Here is a 22,399-nt window from a genome sequence, read left to right as displayed (position 1 = left end):
TCAATTGTTGACTGTCAAAAACGAACTAGGTTCACTTAGAATTAAGTATGATAAAATCCATGAACAGTTATGGAATTCAGAGTTGCAAGCACAAGACACTTCAACTCATTTTGAAATACTTAATAAGTTTATCTCCATTACCTCTAAGGCAAACGCTGCATTAACTGCTTTTGAAAGCAGACAACGCAACAATGAGGCCACTGCTGGTGCTTCCCAGCGGCCAACATCTCAAAACTCACATTTGGCAAATTTTCAGTTGCCTCAGATTCCGCTTCCACGCTTCAATGGGGAGCTTTCAAAATGGCAAGCATTCTCAAGTGCTTTTACCAATATTATTGGTAATCAGGATAATATTAATGACTCATTGAAATTTTTCTATCTTCGTCAATCACTCAGTGGTGAAGCTCTTGCTAGAGTGGAACACATTGAAGCTGACGAAAATGGTTTTCAGCTTGCATGGAACCTCTTAAGGGAGAGGTATGACAATAAGAGATTAATTGCTGCCAGGCACGTCACGGCAATTGAATCTCCTCCTACCATAAAATGTAACTGTCCGCAATCATTACGGGCATTCATTGACTTTTGCAAGTCCCACATTACCACGCTCGAAGCCCTTCAACTTGGAGTCCAAATCAAGGACTTATTGTACATGCACAAAATGTTGTTGCAGTTGGATACTGCTACTGTTCGAGAATGGGAAAAGAGTGTTGGTATACACGACATTCCCACCATTGATAAATTTTGGAATTTTTTGGAATCACAATGCAAAATCATGGAAGCTGTTGCTTCAAGCTCAGCTAACCATCATCAAGGAAATGTACAGCAAAGTACATCCAACTCGGTTGGTGCTCATAGCAAGCCGAAGTTCAATCAAAATCAATCGAATGTTCAAGCTAGGATGCAGGTTACTACCTCTTCTATGTCACCTTGTAGTTTTTGTAATTCTGTTGGTCATTTTCCAAACCGTTGTAATGAATTATTGAAGTTGCAGGTTACTGATCGTTGGAATGCTGTCCGTGACAAAAGGTTATGTTATAATTGCCTCAAGCCTTTCACACCCAATCATGTTTGTTCGGACAAATCGTGTACACTTTGTGGCAAGAGTCACCACACTGTTCTTCATAGGTCGTATCCTCAATCACGAGACACTCAGCCTACTTCTAAGGATAAGGTAACTTCAAATGTTATTCATTCTCAATCTTTTGCTCCCTCCAAGGGTAAGAATGCTGTTTTGAATTCCGTCATGGTTCAGAATGCGGAAACAACTAAGCAAGCTGTTTCTCATGCAGAACAGCCTCAGAAGAACTCTCATGTCACAATGAGCTCCACCTCGTCACTGTGTTTGCAACAGCAATCAACTGTCGCTTTGTTACCTACTGCTGAGGTTTTGGTTCAAACTTCTAGTGGAGAATTTATTAAAGCAACCGCTCTTTTAGATTCTTGCTCTGATTGTAATTTGATGTCAACTAGGTTGGCTGAAAAATTGTCACTTGTTACTTTGTATTCTGACACTTTGATTCATAGTGTAGGTGAGAATAAGACCAAATCATCTATTTCTCATTCAGTTTGCTTGTCTTCATCTGATCGTTCGTGGTCGGTCGAAGAAAATTGTATTGTAGTTGATAGCATATCATCTAATGTTCCTAGTGTGAACATCGATCTTTCTAAAATTTCTATTCCTGTTGAACTCAAATTAGCGGATCCATTGTTTGATCAATCTAAACCTGTACATTTGTTACTTGGTGCTGGCATATTCACATCGATACTTCAGCCTGGTAAATTGTATTTAGCTCAAAATGCTCCCATTCTTCAGAAAACCAGTCTAGGTTGGGTCATATTTGGTTCTTGTAAAGCTATTCGTCCTATTGCAGCACCTCGTTCGTGCCTCCCCGCTTCACCTGTGGCCGCTCCCCGTAGGGTCATGTCAAATTTTCTAACTTCAAATGATGTCTCTCATCAGTTAGAGAAATCAGTTCAGGAAATCAGTTCTCAATCAGTTCAGGTATCAGCTACTACTTCCTCTCATAATGATGTTATCTCAGGCATAATCAATAGTTGCTCCACCTATCACAAAATTGTTCGTACTACGGCGTATGTTTTATGGTTCATTCATAATTGTAGGAAACAAAATTCAGTCGCTCCGCGCTTTGGTCAATTAGCTATCTCTGAAATTTCAGAAGCTGAAAATTGTATCTTCAAATCCATTCAAGAAGAAGCTTTCTCTGCCAAACTTAAAGCATTGCGTCAAAATCAGGAGCTATTGCCTAATAGCTCTATTAAAGCCTTGTCACCATTCATTCACTCAGATTCACTGCTCAGAGTTGGTGGACGTTTGCAAAATGCAAATACTTCCTTTGATTATAAACATCAAATATTGTTGCCCAGCAATCATAAATTCACTCGTGCATTGATTGTTGCTCACCATCGTCGTCTAAGTCATGCTGGTGTGCAGGCCACCATGGCCAGTGTAAGACAACGATTTTGGTTTCCCTCCACCCATCGCACCATCAAAAGTGTATTGCGGCATTGCATAATGTGTTTTCGCTTTTCGGCTCTTCGTTCTGAGCAAATCATGGGTAGTTTACCAGCGGCCCGCGTTCAGGCTAATTTTCCCTTTTATAATTGTGGTTTGGATTACGCCGGTCCTATTTCCATCCATGTAGGCGGCCCCAAATCTTGTACTTTTTCTAAAGCATACTTGTCGCTGTTTGTGTGTATGGTAACTCGTGCCGTTCATATTGAAACTGTCTCGGAACTTACTTCCAAGGCATTTATTGCCGCTCTGATTTGGTTTTCTGCTCGTCGTGGCATTCCGCATTCCATTTTTTCGGACAACGCCACAACTTTCGTTGGTGCCAACAATGAGCTACGTGAGCTCCACGAATTTTTGTCCTCTGATCGTCTCAAATCAGATATTCATGACACTATGTCTGTACTCAACATCCAATGGCACTTCATTCCCCCTCGGGCTCCGCACTTCGGTGGACTCTGGGAGAATGCAGTAAAAAACTTCAAACGCATATTCCGTGTAGTTACATTCAACAAGGTATTTAACTTTGAAGAAACCTGTACTCTTGCTGCTCAGGTCGAAGCCATCTTGAATTCGCGCCCTCTTGTTCCCTTGTCGGAAGATCCACATGATCTTGCCTACTTGTCTCCAGGTCATTTTTTGATTGGACGTCCACTTACGTCATTACCCTTCTTACCGCCTAACACCAAACACATTGACCATCATTCACGTTGGTATCAACTTGCTGTTTCTATCCAGGAGCTTTGGGATAGGTGGTCTCGTGAATATTTAACCACTCTTCAGAAAAAAGGCAAATGGCTAAACAATTATGAAAATTTGAAGGTCGGTATGGTTGTCATCTTGAAGGATCCTGGTTCCGCGCAGTCCACTTGGAAGCTGGCGCGCATTACTGAAGTTCATCCCGGTAAGGACGACAAGGTTCGAGTTGTCACTGTTCTCACTCCCTCTGGCACTTTTAAGAGAGCTATTTCGAGTTTAGCACCTCTTCCCATTGATGAGGATTCTAGTTAATCCCCTTGCTCTTATGGTTCATGTTGTATTTTTAGGTTTCATTGTTTTTTCCCCTGGTTCTCACATGGGGCCCAGTTTTCAATTTCCAATTGCCTTGCCAGATTTTACATATTTCTTATTTTTTCTTATTGTGCCATACCCCCGTATGACACAAGGGGCCCAGTTTATGTAAATCTGACAAGGCATTTATTGGAACGGTTCCACTTGTTACTCGTTCCATTACTACATAGACATCATGTCGTCATTTTCCGTCTGCTCTGGCCAGTGACATCACATCACGGTTCTACGGCACTGCTTTAATCAAGTTGGTTTTCTTATTATTCGTCGTGTTATTATTTGTTGTTTCAATTTTAATATTTGTACTATTCGATTTTTTGGAATTTAATTTGTCTTTAGGCATCTTACTTTCTAGATATTTGTTACTATTTCACCAAACGTTTGTAAACGTTTTACCTACGTTTCAAACACATCCGGCATGTCCCTTTTTCTGACCAGCATTAGCGGTTTCCGTGTCTTTCAATGGAGTATAGTCGGTGTGTGCATATCTCGCGCCCGGTCTAAACTTTTCATCCAAATTCATCTAGTTTACAGAACGTTTTTAAAAGTGAATTATTCTTTCAAATTAATTCATTTATTCTATTCTTCAATTGTGATTCAATTATTCATCGATTTCTTCACTTATTTACTCTGATAAACTTTGTAAAAATTGCAACCTCGTGTGGGCGTTTATCGCTATTCATCTGATCTATGGAACGTTTTTAAAAGTGAATTATTCTTCCAAATTAATTTGTTTATTCTATTCTTCAATTGTGATTCAATTATTCATCGATTTCTTCACATATTTACTCTGATAAACTTTGTCAAAATTGCAACCTCGTGTGGGCGTTTATCGCTATTTATCTGATCTACGGAACGTTTTTAAAGTGTGAATTACTTCTTCAAATTAATTCGTTTGTTCTATTCTTCAATTGTGATTCAACTATTCATCGATTTCTTCGCATATTTACGCTGATAAACTTTGTCAAGTTCACAACCTCTTGTGGGCTTCAATTGCCATCCTTCTAACAATTGGCTTCACCTCATGTAACTCAAACTTTCAAGTTCATCATCTCTACCGTTTGGAAATCATTCTAAAAATTCCACAACTTGAAGGTCGGATTATTCGTTTGGAATTCTACATGCTCCTGTTCTCATTTCCACTGGGGGATTTGCCTGCTGTGGTGGGCACTTCCATTCTTGTCATCGCATGGCCAGATCACATCGTCGCTTGCTGATGTCCTGTTCCTTTGGGTATTGCGGATTCATTGCCTGTCTGCCTGGCTACACCTCCTCTTCAAAATTTTATTCAGGTTACGTAAATCGTTCTATTCAATTTTCATTTACGTATGTATTACATAATTGTTTTATTGATGTCTATCTTGACATTCAATTCACTGAGGCCAGTGACGCCTATTAATTGTTTTGTTGATGTCTATCTTGACATTCAAATCACTGAAGGCCTATGCCGCCTATATAATTGTACTCAATAGTAGCAACTATTTCATTGGATTTGACAGCTACCCTTGGCTTTACAAGTGATTTTCTGAGGCCACTGACGCCTATTAATTGTTTTATTGATGTCTATCTTGACATTCAATTCACTGAGGCCAGTGACGCCTATTAATTGTTTTGTTGATGTCTATCTTGACATTCAAATCACTGAAGGCCTATGCCGCCTATATAATTGTACTCAATAGTAGCAACTATTTCATTGGATTTGACAGCTACCCTTGGCTTTACAAGTGATTTTCTGAAGCCACTGACGCCTATTAATTGTTTTGTTGATGTCTATCTTGACATTCAATTCACTGAGGCCACCGACGCCTATTAATTGTTCAATTGATGTCTAACTTGACATTTAATTTACTGAAGGCCTATGCCGCCTATATTTTAATGTATTCTATTTGTTGAGCACTATCTACAGCTCATTGTCATTTGTTATTATTCCTTTTGTACTATTGATGTCTATCTTGACATTCAATTCACTGAGGCCACTGACGCCTATTAATTGCTCAATTGATGTCTAACTTGACATTTAATTTACTGAAGGCCTATGCCGCCTATATTTTAATGTATTCTATTTGTTGAGCACTATCTACAGCTTATTGTCATTTATTATTATTCCTTTTGTAAATCATTGTCATTTATTATTATTCCTTTTGTAAATCATTAAGATTGAACTTTGCAGCAATAACTTTTCATTTTAGCACTCAATTTATATTCACAATTCAGGTATCATTAATATTACCTTTTCGATTATTGTCAGGCTTCAATGGTCATTAATGTCATTGACCTAATCTCATTTAAATTTTGTATTTCTCTAACGTTTTATCACATGTTGTAATTTTCCCAAGATTTTTCAACTCAGTCTTCTTACAATTGTTTTTTGTATGTGGCCATCTGCCTATTATTATTTTATTATTATTAAATCTTATCTTGTTGACTCATTTAGTCTTTTATTGGCGTACTTACCACACTTCAAGCTATCAGTATTTTTATGCACAGAATTCAAAGATTTATTTGTAGGTATTAATACCAACTATCATTCACAGTCCACTGCCCTGACCTTGGATTCTGTCACATCCTGTATGCCAAATTTGAAATGAATTGGACAATTAGAAATACCGGTCAATCACTTTTTATGCTGGTCAATAGGGTTTTTTACCCCTACCACCCCTAAACATCATTATATTTTGATGAAACTTTAACAGTATGTTTAATATGTGTATATCATCCTGTATGCCAAATTTGAAACGAATCAGACAATTAGAAATACCCGGTCAATCACTTTTTATGCTGGTCAATAGGGTTTTTTACCCCTAACCACCCCTAAACATCATTATATTTTGATGAAACTTCAACAGTATGTTTGACATGTGTATATCATTCTGTATGCCAAATTTGAAACGAATCAGACAATTAGAAATACCCGGTCAATCACTTTTTACGCTGGTCAATCACTTTTTATGCTGGTCAATAGGGTTTTTTACCCCTACCACCCCTAAACATCATTATATTCTGATGAAACTTTAACAGTATGTTTAACATGTGTATATCATCCTGTATGCCAAATTTGAAACGAATCAGACAATTAGAAATACCCGGTCAATCACTTTTTATGCTGGTCAATAGGGTTTTTTACCCCTTCCACGCCTAAATATCATTTTATTTCGATGAAACTTTAACAGTATGTTTAATATGTGTATATCATCCTGTATGCCAAATTTGAAACGAATCAGACAATTAGAAATACCCGGTCAATCACTTTTTATGCTGGTCAATAGGGTTTTTTACCCCTAACCACCCCTAAACATCATTAAATTTTGATGAAACTTCAACAGTATGTTTGACATGTGTATATCATTCTGTATGCCAAATTTGAAACGAATCAGACAATTATAAATACCCGGTCAATCACTTTTTACGCTGGTCAATCACTTTTTATGCTGGTCAATAGGGTTTTTTACCCCTACCACCCCTAAACATCATTATATTCTGATGAAACTTTAACAGTATGTTTAACATGTGTATATCATCCTGTATGCCAAATTTGAAACGAATCAGACAATTAGAAATACCCGGTCAATCACTTTTTATGCTGGTCAATAGGGTTTTTTACCCCTTCCACGCCTAAATATCATTTTATTTCGATGAAACTTTAACAGTATGTTTAATATGTGTATATCATCCTGTATGCCAAATTTGAAACGAATGGGACAATTAGAAATACCCGGTCAATCACTTTTTATGCTGGTCAATAGGGTTTTTTACCCCTACCACCCCTAAACATCATTATATTTTGATGAAACTTCAACAGTATGTTTAATATGTGCATATCATCCTGTATGCCAAATTTGAAACGAATCTGACAATTAGAAATACCCAGTCAATCACTTTTTATGCTGGTCAATAGGGTTTTTTACCCCTAACCACCCCTAAACATCATTATATTTTGATGAAACTTCAACAGTATGTTTGACATGTGTATATCATTCTGTATGCCAAATTTGAAACGAATCGGACAATTAGAAATACCCGGTCAATCACTTTTTATGCTGGTCAAGGTTTTAGACTTACCCCTAACCTAAGCTTCCAAAGTCAATGACAACAAGCATTGTTGACGTTGACATTCAGATTGGCCAAATTTCAAGTGTGCTAGAACAGCTGATCAAGAAACTTCATTATTCGTGTTTATTATTCAAGAATCAAAACATTTATTATAATATCATCTTATTGTTATTTGGAAGAATAAAAAGTATAAACTCAACCTCTTACATAATTGAACATAATCTTTTATGAGAATGACCTTGAGGTTGTGAATGAAAGTCATACATAATTTCGCTCCTGGGTTTTGGAAGATTTTGTGTTATAAATAGTCACAGATAAGTACAAATTTTGTATTAATTTCATTATTAATTGTTTCTTGATCACGTTTTATCATTTTGTTTTAGATTTCAATTCTTAATTCTATTTTATAAGGCAAACATCGTTTAGAGGTTATTTTGAGGTTAGGTTTTCGAGATTTAAAAATAAACATAGATAGTTTACTTGACTAAAATTATAACCAAATTAAAATCCTATCATTTATAAATCAATTATTATTATTGCAAGTAATATAATTTCTCAGATAGGAAGATGAGCTCAAGTAGAACACCGAAGGTTATTAATAGAAATGTACACATAGCGGGAGTACTTATGCGTTCCCAAAACCAAAATTCAAAAACGCCAAAACCAAAAACCCCAGTTCCTCAAACTACTTTAGCCAAAAAAGTTGCTCAACTACAAAGTAGCCACACTAATTTAAAAAACCAATTAGAAGTAACTCTAAAAACGTCTGAGGAAGAAAGGTTAGGGATGGTAGAAGAAATTAAATCTTTGGAACTGATTATAAAATTACAAGATGAAGACCATAAAAAAGAAATACTAAATCTAAAAAATCAATGTAGTCTAATGTCGGAGGAAATAAAGAAACTAAAATCTAAATTTGATAATACTAAATGTATGATAGAACCTCCATCCAAATGCAAAAAAATAGAATCTAACCTAAATGATGGGAAATGCTCTGAAAATGGTCGAAATAAAACGTACAGTGAGGTTTTGAAGACAGCAACCAAAAATATAGCTGAGGGAAATAAAGATAGGAAAGGGAGAGTTCTGCTACTGACATCCAGTCATGGACGTGATTGCAGTGATCTCTTGATAAAAGATTGAAAAATAAATTTGATGTCCAATGTTTTTTCAAGCCAAGTGCATCAATTAATGCAGTTGTAGAGTCAGCTAGGGAACAAACTAAAGACTTTGATGGAAATGACTATCTAATTGTACTGGGTGGCTCAAATAATATAAATGAACCTAACTTGAATCATCTTCCTCAAGTAACAGAAAAAATCAAGGAAATTGTGCCACTCAGCAAAAAAACAAACTTAATAATAAGTACTATTCCTAATAGGTTTGATAGGCCAGAATTAAATGAAGCAATCAATTCGACAAACAAATCAATCCATAATACAATCAACAGCCTAAAAAATAAGAATTCTAAACAACTGGGGATTTGTTTTCTAAATGAAAGGCTGAAAAGACATAACTTCACTAATCATGGGTTGCATCTAAATCGATCTGGCAAAGTAATCTTTTGTAATAGATTGGCAGAGCTGATTGAAAGCCGTTTGCAATCCTCTGGTTTAAAAACAGTCAAAAAAACAAATAACGATTTTTTAGTAAATTGGCTCAAAACAGGGAAAGGGAAATAGCTACAAATGCTAGAGATAGAGTAGCACAAAATGGTAAGGTTTTTAGTATTTATCATCAAAATATTCAGTATCTTCGCAACAAAATTGACAGATTGGAAGTATTTCTTAAACAGGAGGATCCTGACATTGTTATTTTCACAGAGCATGGCTTAAAAATAAAGGAAATAAATCAAGTTAGGATTCCAGGCTATTCACTGAGATCAGAATTTTGTAGAATAGCTCATAGAAGTGGTGGTGTATGTATATTCACTAGCAATGCTAAACATACCCAAACTTATGAACTGGATTTTGTTAAGAGATTTTCTGTTGAGATGGATTTAGAGGTGACAGGACTAAGGTTAAAAATTGATGATCGATTTGAGGTAGCAGTGTTAGGTATCTATAGGTCACCAAATGGAGACTGGCAAAAATTTTGTGAGCTGCTCCATACACTTTTGGAAATTACAACCGCTCGTTTCACAAATGTTATAGTAGTAGGAGATTTCAATACCGATTTTGCCAGGCAGGATAAAATGACAGAGGATATTAGAGATATTATTAATATGAATAATTTAGAAATTAAGGTCCACGAATATACAAGAGTAACTCGAACTTCACAGACAATTATTGATAATATCCTCACAAATATAGAAGGTTGTAATGTCAGGTTAGGTAGCTCAGATCTATCAGATCATAACTATCAAATTTTAGATGTTAAGTTGCAGGGCCAGAATCCAAGCAGAAAAAAAACTTTTGTGAAAGAAATTCAGCAATATGAGCTAGGAAATATAAATTGTTTGAAGCAGGAACTGCTTCAAGAAAATTGGAGTAGTGTTTATAACAGTTGTAACCTAAATTACAAATATAAGCAATTCATTGATACTCTAAGATTTCACATTAGTGTATGCTGTCCAATAAAAAAAGTCAAAGTAAAAAGTAAATTAAACAAAGTAGATGAATGGATAACTGAAGATATTCTTACTCAAAGAAATATTGTTAGGGAAGCTTATGAGGAATTTAAATTAGTGAGGGATGTTCCGAGTGAAGTCAAATACAAATGTCTAAAGAAAAACTATGCAAAAGAAGTGAGGAAAGCTAAGTGTAAGAAAACAGCTGAAATATTAACAACTAGTACCAATTTTAACTCTGCTGTTTGGGAGGTAATTAATAGGAATAGGAGAGCAGCTTAAAAAGATACAGTTACTAATGTCCCTAGGATAATCGATGAACATGGAAATTATATGGATGATAGTATAGACATTTGTAACTTTTTCAATAAGTATTATCAACAGGTTGCATATAATCTCCAAAAGTCACTGAACACTAATACTTATAATACAACTACATTAAATTCTGAGCCAATTGAAAAGGTATTTGAATTTCATCCATTATCAAGAGATGAGTTGTCAAGAATAATAAAAAATTTGAATAACAAAAAAACAGTAGGATTGGATGGGGTCTCAAGCGAAATTTTAAAAGAATGTGAAAATGAATTACTGGACCCTTTATTGCATCTCCTTAATACTTCACTAGAGCAGGGTATTTTCCCTGATGATCTGAAACAAGGAAAAATTTTGCCAATTTTCAAGAGCGGTGATTCTGAAAGAGTTGAAAATTATAGACCCATTAGTATTCTAAATGTAATAAGTAAAATTTTTGAAAGAGTAGTTTTAAATAGGCTATTGATGCACCTGGAAGAAATTAATTTCATATGTGACGAACAGCATGGGTTCCAGAAAGGGAAATCTACTAAGACTGCAATAGTATCCCTTGTTGAAAGACTAATAGATATAATAGATTCAGGTGAGAAGGCAGCCGCAATATTTCTTGATTTATCCAAAGCTTTTGATTGTGTGAACCATAGAATATTATTGGAAATACTAAAAACTGTAGGTGTGAATGGTATAGAACTAAAATGGTTTGAATCATATCTCATAGGTAGAAACCAGTGTGTTGAGCTTACCAAGGTGGATGGGAATGAAATAGTAAAAATTAAATCTCAAAAACTGGAGGTCCAGGCTGGAGTACCTGAAGGCTCAATTCTGGGTCCCTTACTGTTTCTGTTGTATGTGAACCAATTACCAAAAGAGTTAAAAGATCACAGAGCTCTGTTGTTTGCTGATGACACATCGCTTATCTTTAACAATTATTCATTAGATAGTCTAGAAATAAATGCTTTTACTGGAGTACAGTCAATTGTCCAATTCTTGAAGCAAAGGCAATTAACAATAAATAGTAAGAAATGTCAATTCCTACAATTCAAAAGTAAATATAATTCAGTAGAGGATAGAGAAATAAATGTGTTTGTAGAGGAAAATGAATTAGACCAAGAAGAGAAAGTAGCATTCTTGGGAATTTTATTGGACAGGAAATTAACATGGCATCCTTACATTGAGAGGATATGTAATAAGATATCATCTGGGGTATTTGTCTTGCGGCAGCTTGCTAGGCTGAATGATAAAAAACTACTGTTAACTGCTTACCATGGACTTATACTATCTCATATTAGGTATGCTATTTTAGTATGGGGTAATTCATCTCAACAAAATATGGACAGGGTGTTTAAGATTCAAAAGAAGGCACTCAGATGTATAGAGAAAGTGAATAGGTTAGACTCTTGTAGGCCTTTATTTAAAAAGCTTGGTCTATTAACTGTGCCATCTTTGTATGTATATGAAGTTGTAATGCATGTGAAAACACAATAGTAGGTTATTTGAACAAAAACCAGATTATATTGGTAGGAAATTTTATAACAAGCTACCTCTAATCTTGAAAAGTAATGATGATTTGAAGATTTTCAAAAAACAAATTAAAAAATATTTAGTTGATAGAGCTTTTTATAGTGTACAAGAATTCCTTTCAAACCTAAACTAGGTTGAACTACTTAGTGTTAGAATTATTATGTAATAACATGACTTGTCTTATACTCCATGACTGGAGTCTTTAGGACGTAATCTTAAGAAAAAAAAAAAAAAAAAAGGTTATTTAGACAAATCAGAATAAAAAATAAAAATACTTGGACAATTTCCTAATATTCAGATTACCTCAGATTTGCTAAAGCTATGACCTTCCTGTTTTGCTTTCGAAAGTGCCTAATAAACAATTATTCTCATATTTATATTGTTTTTTTTCTGTGTGGCGAAAAATAACGTTCTCACCATGGGCAAAAATGTTTTTCTGGCTCTCAATCTTTTCTAGTCCTCGGCCTACGGCCTCGGACTTGAAAACCGATTTCGAGCCGGAAAAGTCTCATTTTCGGCCCTAGGTGCGAAATATACTATTTTCTCCCTCAGGAAAATTGTTGCCCTCGGCTTCGCCTCGAGCTTCTAACTTTCAAAATTATTCTCCCTCAGGGAGAAAAAACAACACTTTCCACTCTAGATATACAAATAACTATTATATACGTGAAAATGCTCTGGATAATTGTTTTGGCCAATTCATTAATTAGATAACTAATATTGGCATATCATAGGCTGAGTGGGTGTGGTAAGTCAAATAGCCTACATGATACATACACAATCATTTATTTCATTCAAGTTCAAATAAAACTTTGATAGAGTTAATTGAACTTACCGACAAATTCACTGGTAGATCCTCAATACTAGCATAGCATAGTGGATTTTGAAAGGAGCAGTATGGAGGTTTGACATTTTTGTTAGCAGCTTGTGTATTGGTGGTCCTGCAATTCAAATAAAAATCAAGTTGATATTCGTATCTATATAATAAGAGAGAGTAGGGTTGTGTTTGTTCGCATCAAAACATGTCAACTTATGGATTGCATACCGAAAAAACGGGAATGATTCAGATCTCCAAATTTTGCAAATAGATTTTAAAAATATTTTTTAAAGTATCTCGTACACCTGGAAGCCCAAATTTTAATTTTCCTTCTAGATTTTTCAGAATTGATGTTTAAATTTTATTAATGGTACATTCGATTTCATTAAAAAATCACCAAATCATATGGTCGAAATTAAAAAAAATATGTTTCTATATTGCTTTCTACCTGAAAAACATAGTTTTGAAACTTCGTTTTCCTGATGCAATGTTTAGGCCTACACGTGGCATGGATTATTAATTTTTCAGCTAGAACAATTTTTGAGACAAATGATAAATAAACGTCTACAGTTTCATCAATGCTTTATCGGCAATATGAAAACGCATGCAGTTAATTATGTCTTTCAATGAAGGTGTTGTTATTTACATAAAGAAATTATATTCTTCCATTTTTATTTAATTAAAATTTCAAAATTATTCGAGCCCTGATAGAATGACTGACTCACTGTACATAGGTCTATTTTAAATTCTTCTAGATTTCATTACGTCAAGTTTTAAGAAAGGCCCTTGCGAAGCACGGGTTACCTGCTAGTCAGAAATATTTTATCAATTCTCTATTCCTAAACTTCAGTCAAGTAAAAAGGAAGCTTCAGATTGTGAATAAGTAAATAGTATGTCACCTTTCAACACTTTTCATTTTAAATCATAAATGCAAATGAGAAGTCCAATCAGAAGAAACATGTTTAAAATTGTATTTGATTACTTACTGCTGGGTGTAGCTCTGCGATAATACACCTCCAAATGTATAACATATTCCCATTTCTGTCAGGGTTCTTAGAAAGCCCAAATCTTTGAATTTCATGTCAAATACTCTAGCATCATAGGTCATATTGATGGAAACCTGCAAATTTACACAACACAAGTCATTCATTTTATTGGTCGCATTTCATTTCTGAAATGGACGATTTTCCTTTTCATACGTATTGAGCATTGTTATCAGAGTTCAGAGATGTCGTAGAATTGTTCCACGATAAAATAGAAACAATTCAAATTCAAATGATCTTTATTCACAAAAAAAAGTAATACAGCAGCAGAAACATTACATAAATAGTGAATATTCCCCACAAAGACAACAAGTCTGGGTGTGGGGAATGAGCACCGTGAACTGCATTATATAAACCTGACAGTTGAAGATTTACAATAAAAAAACAACAAAAACAATAGAATAAGTAAAGTAGAGTAAATAAAAAAATAAAAAAGCATCTTTAGAGGATGCGGAGAGCACTTAATGTTGTTGAACCCAAATTTCTGTAGTTAAAAATATATATATTTATTTTTATATTTATTATATTTTATATATATATTTTTAACTATTATATATTATATATATATATATATATATGTATATAAATAAATATATATATTTTTAACTACATAATTTGGGTTCAACAACATTAAGTGCTCTCCGCATCCTCTAAAGATCATGGGATATATATATATATATATATATATATATATATATATATATATATATATATATATTTATATTTATATTTATTTATATTTTATATATATATATTTTTAACTATTATATATTATATATATATATATGGTACTGAAAAAAAGAAAAAAAATGTAGTATGAACTGAATAATTTTAAGAGACATACAGAGTCCTGCATATCCAGACGAACACTCACAACCAGGGGTGATGTTCAATGGATATAGGCGGATTGGATGAGCTGCGATGCGGCGTCCCTACCAATTTCAAACAGCCATCTTTTAAGGTAGCATTTAAAGGTGCTAATGCTGACAACATTTTCCATTTGCTTCAGATGGTTTGGGATATTCCTGTACAGAATGTGACATAGATAGTGGCTGTTAGTCCTGGTACAATTATTTAGCAGGCGTGGCTGCACAATGCCAATGTTATTTTGGTGTCTGGTATTGTAAATGTGGTTTGATAAAATGAAAATTGTATTTTTATTATGCCAGATGAAAATTACTAAAACTTTAATATAAATCTGTCGTATAATAACAGTCTTATATACCAATGACGGTGATAGCAAAATATGTTGTGTATTCTATGGAAATAGTTTTATTGATACAAAACTTAAATTTCAGTGTTCAGTGTTGAAGGCATCATCTTTAGGTGTGGTGACTAAGTAACTTTTGAGAAACTGGGTAACAATAGCGGAGGTCCATGTTCTAGTGTTAGTGGAGAAAAATAGAAGAACAGTGTTGCCGATTCTCTGTCTTACCACTGCCTTTTATAGAGTATAGCTGATACCTATATCTGATGTAATATTAACTGGGCATTCTTGTATAAAATTATCAATTGCATATTATTCTTTAAGAATTTATTATATTTTTCAATTATTAAACAATAAATTTTCATAGTTGAAATAGTAATATTTTGTTAATTTTATTTATACATTAGAAAAACGATCTGGAAACGTTGCGGAGCTAGAAAATCTGAGCAGATCTATCTGTTTTGTGGAATGATAGACAAGGATAGCAACACCAATGTTAATGAAATATTGGCATTTTATCGTGGACCCAGGACCACACTATAAACTTGACGTTACTTGAGTTACTTAATGTCTGTATTTTGAGCCCTTCAGTTTCGTATCAATAAAACTATCCCAGTAGAATAGACAGCATATATTATATATCTAACATTTTTTTCATCGTTGGGATTTGCAATTCCATTTTCTCTTTTATAAAATTCAAATGTGTTCCATTACATGTGAGACTTTCTCTCCCCAATTCAGCAATATCTTTTCCCCGTCCTCAGCATTTCAATTCAAACAATATTTATTTTCACCCTCATCAATATCCAATAATCTTCATAAAAAATTTTAATTGAAACGTATACATTTCAATGATAGCTCACCTGCGTAGCTAATTTGAGAAGATCCAGTTTATCCAATCTTTTATCGTCTCTGAATAGCAGAAAATGGTTCAATGACTTGTATTCAGCATTGGCAACCGTATAAAGGAAACTCATTGAATATCTCAGCTGTTCTTCTGTTGCTCCAGGCCAGTTCCTCCAAAATAAATACATACAGATGAATAATAAAATTGGTCTGTTACATTTTCATACTTTTTTACTACTAAAATTAAACTAAAATTTTAAAAACACTTATGTAGTGAAAATATACTTACATTGGTAGTGACGATTGTTTCGACCTGTTGTACTGTCATCATCTGACAGTCTGATCGTCACTACCAATGTAACTGCATTTTCACTACATAAGTGTTTTTAAAATTCAAATTTAATAAAATTGGGATTATTTTCCAATAATTGTACATCTACTCTAATGTGCAATATATTATCGCATTCTTTCAAGATTTAAACTTGATTCCCTTATAACCATGCTGAGTGGAAATGGTCCAATCAGAACTCATGGAAATTATATTTCTACTGTGCCGGTCACTGTTAACTGATAAGCCTATATTTCTGTTATGTAGGAATCCATCAGCTTTAATAGGTATTAAATGTTTTTGGCTTGAATTTAACAATAATTACATTGTTTTATTCCCGTTTTGAAGGTATCCTATATAATAAATTTATACTCGTCATAAACACAGTAAATTTCTCTTAAATATTCTTAACCTATTTTCAGTAATAATTTATTCCTTTCAAGAATGACAGAATGAATGATCAACATTGGATTGATTTTTATAATTTCATTTAAAACACTCACTTTTTAGCACTCAATTTTATGACGTTTCGACCTGTTTTTGGTCATCTTCAGCCAGACAATTCGACACTTCAAACTCACAGTGTCTGATGGCCAATAACAGGTCAAAACGTGATAAAAATTATGCTTACAATCCAAAAGTGTTTTTAATTCAAATTTGTTCAAATTTATAGTGGAAGAGAATGGATTTACAACACAGTATTTTTACATTATTGCAAATAAGTTTATGAATTTCAGAAATAATATGACTTCATCATAGCTACGATGTTTAATTATTTGAAATAATTTCACATCTTTTGACCGAACGTAGTGAGGTCTATGTTTCAACTCGATTTGCTTTTGTCTGTCTGTATGTAACGCGATTACCGACAAACGCGTTGAAAGAATTCGATGAGATTTGGCAGGAATATTCCTTTTTCAACTGCGCGTCGATGTATACACAAGGTTTTTGAAATTTTGCATTTTAAGGATAATATGAAAAGAAAAGGAATTCCTTCATACTCTGATATCACTATATATATCATCTTTCAAGATAGGATCAATCAGACTATAGAATTATTCATAATCAATCAGCTGACAAGTGGATTATTCATTGCATGCATTACACAGATGTCTGGCCGTGTCTAGTTCTATAAGGTAGGGTTTCAATATTTTTTATGATGCGTGCCCATCAGTATCAATATTCTCACATTTGAAAAACAAATTTAATAGGTGATTGAAAATAAAATAAATAAAAAATAATAAATTGAACTGAATAATGCCGAAGAAATTATAATATTCTTGATTGAAAAAAATTAATTTTGAAATAGTTGAGAAATATTTCTATCAGATGGAAAGATTATCACGAAACTGGATAAATCATCGTATGGGATACAGATTCAAACGTGAACTGAGTTTATTAACATAAGTGAATTTTTGATTTTGGAGAAAACAATTAAGTTTTCAAGAGTGAATTATGATTCAACTGTAAATTGTGATTCAACTGAATCAACTAGAACAGGTGACACCAGATACTTGTGGATGAGAAAGCTGCGTGAGGTCTACTGTTCACAGAACTACTAGTCTACTCTGAAGATAGGATTAATCAGACTATAGAATTATTCATAATCAATCAGCTGACAAGTGGATTACACAGATGTTCTGGAGAATCCGTGTCGATTTCTATAAGGTCTATAGTTTCAATCAAAAACCATAATTATGCATCTTTGAAGGTGCGTACAGATTTACGCGCCGCGAACATGAGCAATTCACTTTTAATCAGCTGATGTCAAGCTTTTTATATCTGTATCTTACCATTTCTGTAAAAATACAGATATAGTCAGCTGATTAGAAGTGAATTGCTCATGTTCGCGGCGCGTATATCTGTACGCACCTTTAGATCTACAGTATGGTTTCAATATTTTTTTTTGCAGTCATGGTATTATTATGCGTGCCCATCAATATCAATATTCTCAAATTTGAAAAAACTAATTTAATAGGTGATTAAAAATAATCAAATGATCAATAATGCTGAACAAATAATAATATTTTTGATTGTAATAAATACATTTTTTTACGGAACTGGATGAATTATTATATCATATGGAATACGAATTCAAACGTGAACTGAGTTTGTTAACATTTCAAATAGGTGACATCAGATACTTAATTGTGGATGAGTGGATGAGAAAACTGCGTAAGGTCTACTATTCACAGAACTACTAGTAGTAAACTTCACTAAGTAAGTAGTAAGTTCACTGGATTGTGAAAGACTAGGGGCTAGAAGAAGGGCTGCAAGCAACCAGGTGAGGAATTGAATGTTAGTATATGGGAAAAACTCCTTGACCTTGTAAAGGACACAGGAATTGGTTTGCCCAACAAACATACTTGGGACACACACTAAGCTTCGTTTGACGTGTGGGGTTCTTTGAACCTTTGGATCTTTGAATCCGTACCTTCAAAAACATAAAGATAGTAAACTTCCTCTGATTATTATATGATTGCTTACTTTTTAATCAACCGTTCGGCCAGTTTCACATCTAGTTTATTGGCGAAACAAACGGTTGCTGCTGGAAAAGCTGTTTTCCATGTTCTGTAGTCCTTTTGGATAGAAATTACGGTCGGGTTTGTGTTGAATCGGTTCCAACTGTTGTAGATCATCAGCGTTGAACCCACACACAGTAGAATCACTACTATTGTCCACAAAAGTCTACAAACAAAATAACTTCATTTTAGTTGCTTATCTATCTTCGCTAGGTTTAAATTTGTATAATGTTACACTCTATGGCCCAAAAAGTCCACAGAACAAAAGGATTTTGGTATATTTAGATCACAGTAATAAAAATTACTACCTACTATCATAGAGAAAAGATAGCATAAGAAGATATCCCATGGTATAGGGCGTTTATGTCGTGAATTTCAATGTTAGCTCAAGCCGATAATCCAAGTAGTTATTTTACGTGAAGCTAAGTGACGCTGGTACGGTACCGTAGTCTCTCATACTGTGCAATTATTACACTCTTACTCAGTCAATACAGTCTTAGTCAGTAGTTGACAGTAATCGGAGTTAACAAATAATCGGCTTGAAAATTGGAACATTAACGATCCATACCATGGGATCAATATGCTATATTTTCTCTATTGCACTATTTCCCAAGAAAGCCATACCAACTACCTATTATGATAACAAAACATCCCTATCGTTAAAAAAACCTAGAAACCAAACGCATTTCAACAGGTTCAAATTATAGCAATGAAAAATTGAGATTGATCAGCGTTAATCAATATTTGTTAGCTGTTAGGACCAGTTGCACAGAAGCCTGTTGAATTATAGCCGTGATTAAATGCCACAAGAACCAATCAGAGAAGCATTCTTTTCAATAAATCTTTCTCAGATTGGTTCTTATGTCATTTAATCATGATTGAAATTTAACAGTCTTTAGTGGAACCGGGCCTTTAGTGATTTAAAATTCATTGATCAATGTGATCTGTTATCCACTGATCATCAGAGGATTTCAGTGGAATTAATCTTCAACAAGTGTGAATGAGTAAATGTTGTAATCATTTTTCCATTAACAGTCTTAAGAGTCAGAAAAAGATAGTACAGTAGTATAAAAAACTATAAGACTGGAATGTAATATGGCATCCTCAAGTATTACTTATTTCAAAAACTGAATAATATAATATGTGGAAAATAATGCATAATCTATGTAAACTCAAAAGAACTTGAAACTCACAGAAAATGTTGCCTTGGGATTCAGGTCTGAATCGGTAGCCTTTTTCCATTCAGAAAACTACTTGATCGATTTTTTTTGTACTCTTTATCAACATTAGATCAGGTACATTTTCTAGTAATTCAGGAGTACCTCAGAGTAGCAGCTTGGGGCCGCTCCTATTTCTACTCTTAATTAATGACATTTCTTCTTGTGTAAAAAATAGCAACTGTCTAATATATGCAGATGATGTCAAAATTTATCGCGCCATAAATGACTGTCGAGACACAGTTATTACAACAAGAATTAGATAGAATACATGATTGGAGTCTGAGAAATAAACTGGTAGGTACTCAATTTTATACAGAAGTGTAAAATACAAGATTTTCACAAGGCAGCGGACGCCGGACGTTTTCAGCTACTCAATGCAGGGTAACCAACTTGAAAGAGTTTATTTAATTGAGCTCTTCAATTTTAACTGTCACATTATTTTGCAGACCTTCAATATTCTTCATTTCATTTTTCCCCCGTTCTTTTTTTTATCAAATTTTTCGTTTCTTCATTAAGTTTTTTTCAATTTTCAAAATGTAGTTCTTATTTATAATCAACTTTTTTCTAACTATCTTATCTTCTTTTAAGCAACTTCTTTCTGTTTTCTTAATCAGCAAGTTTATCTATTTTTAATATCAAGTTCTTATTTCTAAAACAGTTTTTTTCTCCAAGCAACTATTTTCTGTTTTCTTTACCTAGTTTTGTTTTGCTTTTTAATTGCAAGTTCCCAATAATATTATTTCTAAATCATTTGTGTCATACTTTTTGTGTAAATGAGGTTTGTTTTGGCGTTTAGCTGTAAACCTCTTCGAGTTGTACTTTTTTCATGTAATGTATTCTCAATAAATAAATAAATGAATAAATAAATAAATAAATAACTAAATAAATAATAAATAAAATAAATCATAAATAATAATAAATAATATAAATAAATAAATAATAATAATAATAAATAAATAATAATAAAAAATATAACAATATAAATAATAATAATAATAATAAATACTAACATAAATAATATAAAGTGTTCGCCATACTCAATATTATACTATAAATACTAAATATATACTATTATTACATACTCAATATAATATATAATTATATACTTAATGTGATATCCCTACAGATGTGGTTACCTGGCAACATAATACCATTGAATCAATATTCAATATACAAATTGAGTATTATTCTTATCCTATACTATATAAACGAGCAACTTCTGTTTTATGTTTAGATGTTTATATGTTTGTATTTCACCGAATCTCGAAAACGGCTCTAACGATTCTCTCAAAATTCAGAACATTGTGGGTTTATAATATAACGATTCGATTGCACTAGGTCTCATCCCTGGGAAAACTCGCTGAAGGACATCAAAAGGATAATTATTATTCATCCTTGGAAAAACAGCTGATAATAATTATTTCGTCGTCTGTTGGTGATGGAAGTGAGTGAGCAAGTTCATGTGTGGTGGACTGTGTCAAACTTATGACTCAGCTGTTGAACTTTTGTAATCATTCAATCAGGTACTTAGTGCCGGTTGCAAAAAAGCCGGGTTATTTTCAATCCTGATTAATTCCAGTAGATCCATCTTTTTGAAATGGTCTTCTCTGATTTGGTTCACGTGAAGTTAACATGGATTTACATTTAAGCGGCTTTTGTGCAACTGGGCCTTTGTGAGGGAAATTTTTGCATTCCTCTGGGAATTAATCTCAATTTACTGTGATCAGATAGAACATTTCTGTATGAATGTAATTATAATTTCTTCTTTCGTATAAATTTTTATGCTTTTGTACTCCAGAGCGAAGCTCGGTCCCCGATATGCTACCATTCACAGTGTAAGCATTAAAAAAGTATTTTCTATCCAATCATGGCTTATTCAATTTTCATATTATGTTCAATTACAATAGTTGGCGATGAGGATTGGATATCATACTTAATTAGGCCTACTCTGCATTTAGAAAGTACTCACATTTCGGTCCAATGTCTGTTGAAATCCACCAGATGTCTCACGCCATGTAATGTTGTACGTTCACAAAAATCCACAATTTTCCCCCAATCGTTCTGTTTTTTGCGTTTTTGTCTAAACTTCATAGTTGATGCTAAATAAATTCAAATACAGTATTAGGCCTGATTATCTGCTATTATAAGCAATAATGATGGAATCTACAACAGCCAAAATAGGAATCTTTTAATATTCTATGTATTCACAGTAAATAGCACCTAGTCTTCTAATAATTAGAATATACTGTATAATAATAACAATAATATTATAAATAATCAATAGATTATTAATTATTATAATAATAATCTTATAATATTATAATACTGTATTTAATACTTTAGATTGAATTTATTTCTACTGTTATCAA

At 33.4% G+C, this 22,399-nt stretch overlaps 1 protein-coding gene across 1 annotated transcript in view; it reads right to left on the bottom strand.

Annotated features, from left to right (window-relative positions):
• LOC111044786 (sodium channel protein Nach-like) overlaps nucleotides 1-22,138 on the bottom strand; it is a 34,324-nt gene extending 12,186 nt beyond the window's left edge. Inside the window, exons 1-5 of the mRNA XM_039429350.1 lie at nucleotides 22,000-22,138; nucleotides 18,776-18,976; nucleotides 15,978-16,131; nucleotides 13,851-13,984; nucleotides 12,883-12,988 (exon numbers count right to left, since the gene is read on the bottom strand). Of these exons, the coding sequence (XP_039285284.1) occupies nucleotides 12,883-12,988; nucleotides 13,851-13,984; nucleotides 15,978-16,131; nucleotides 18,776-18,976; nucleotides 22,000-22,121 (717 nt within the window). The 5' untranslated portion in view covers nucleotides 22,122-22,138. The remainder of the gene's footprint in view (nucleotides 1-12,882; nucleotides 12,989-13,850; nucleotides 13,985-15,977; nucleotides 16,132-18,775; nucleotides 18,977-21,999) is intronic.
• Nucleotides 22,139-22,399: the final 261 nt, after the last annotated feature.

Source organism: Nilaparvata lugens, chromosome 5 (assembly GCF_014356525.2).
Source record: "Nilaparvata lugens isolate BPH chromosome 5, ASM1435652v1, whole genome shotgun sequence".
NCBI lineage: Eukaryota > Metazoa > Arthropoda > Insecta > Hemiptera > Delphacidae > Nilaparvata > Nilaparvata lugens.
The sequence above is the reverse complement of the archived record's forward strand: the minus strand, read 5'-3'. Positions and strand labels throughout refer to the sequence as shown.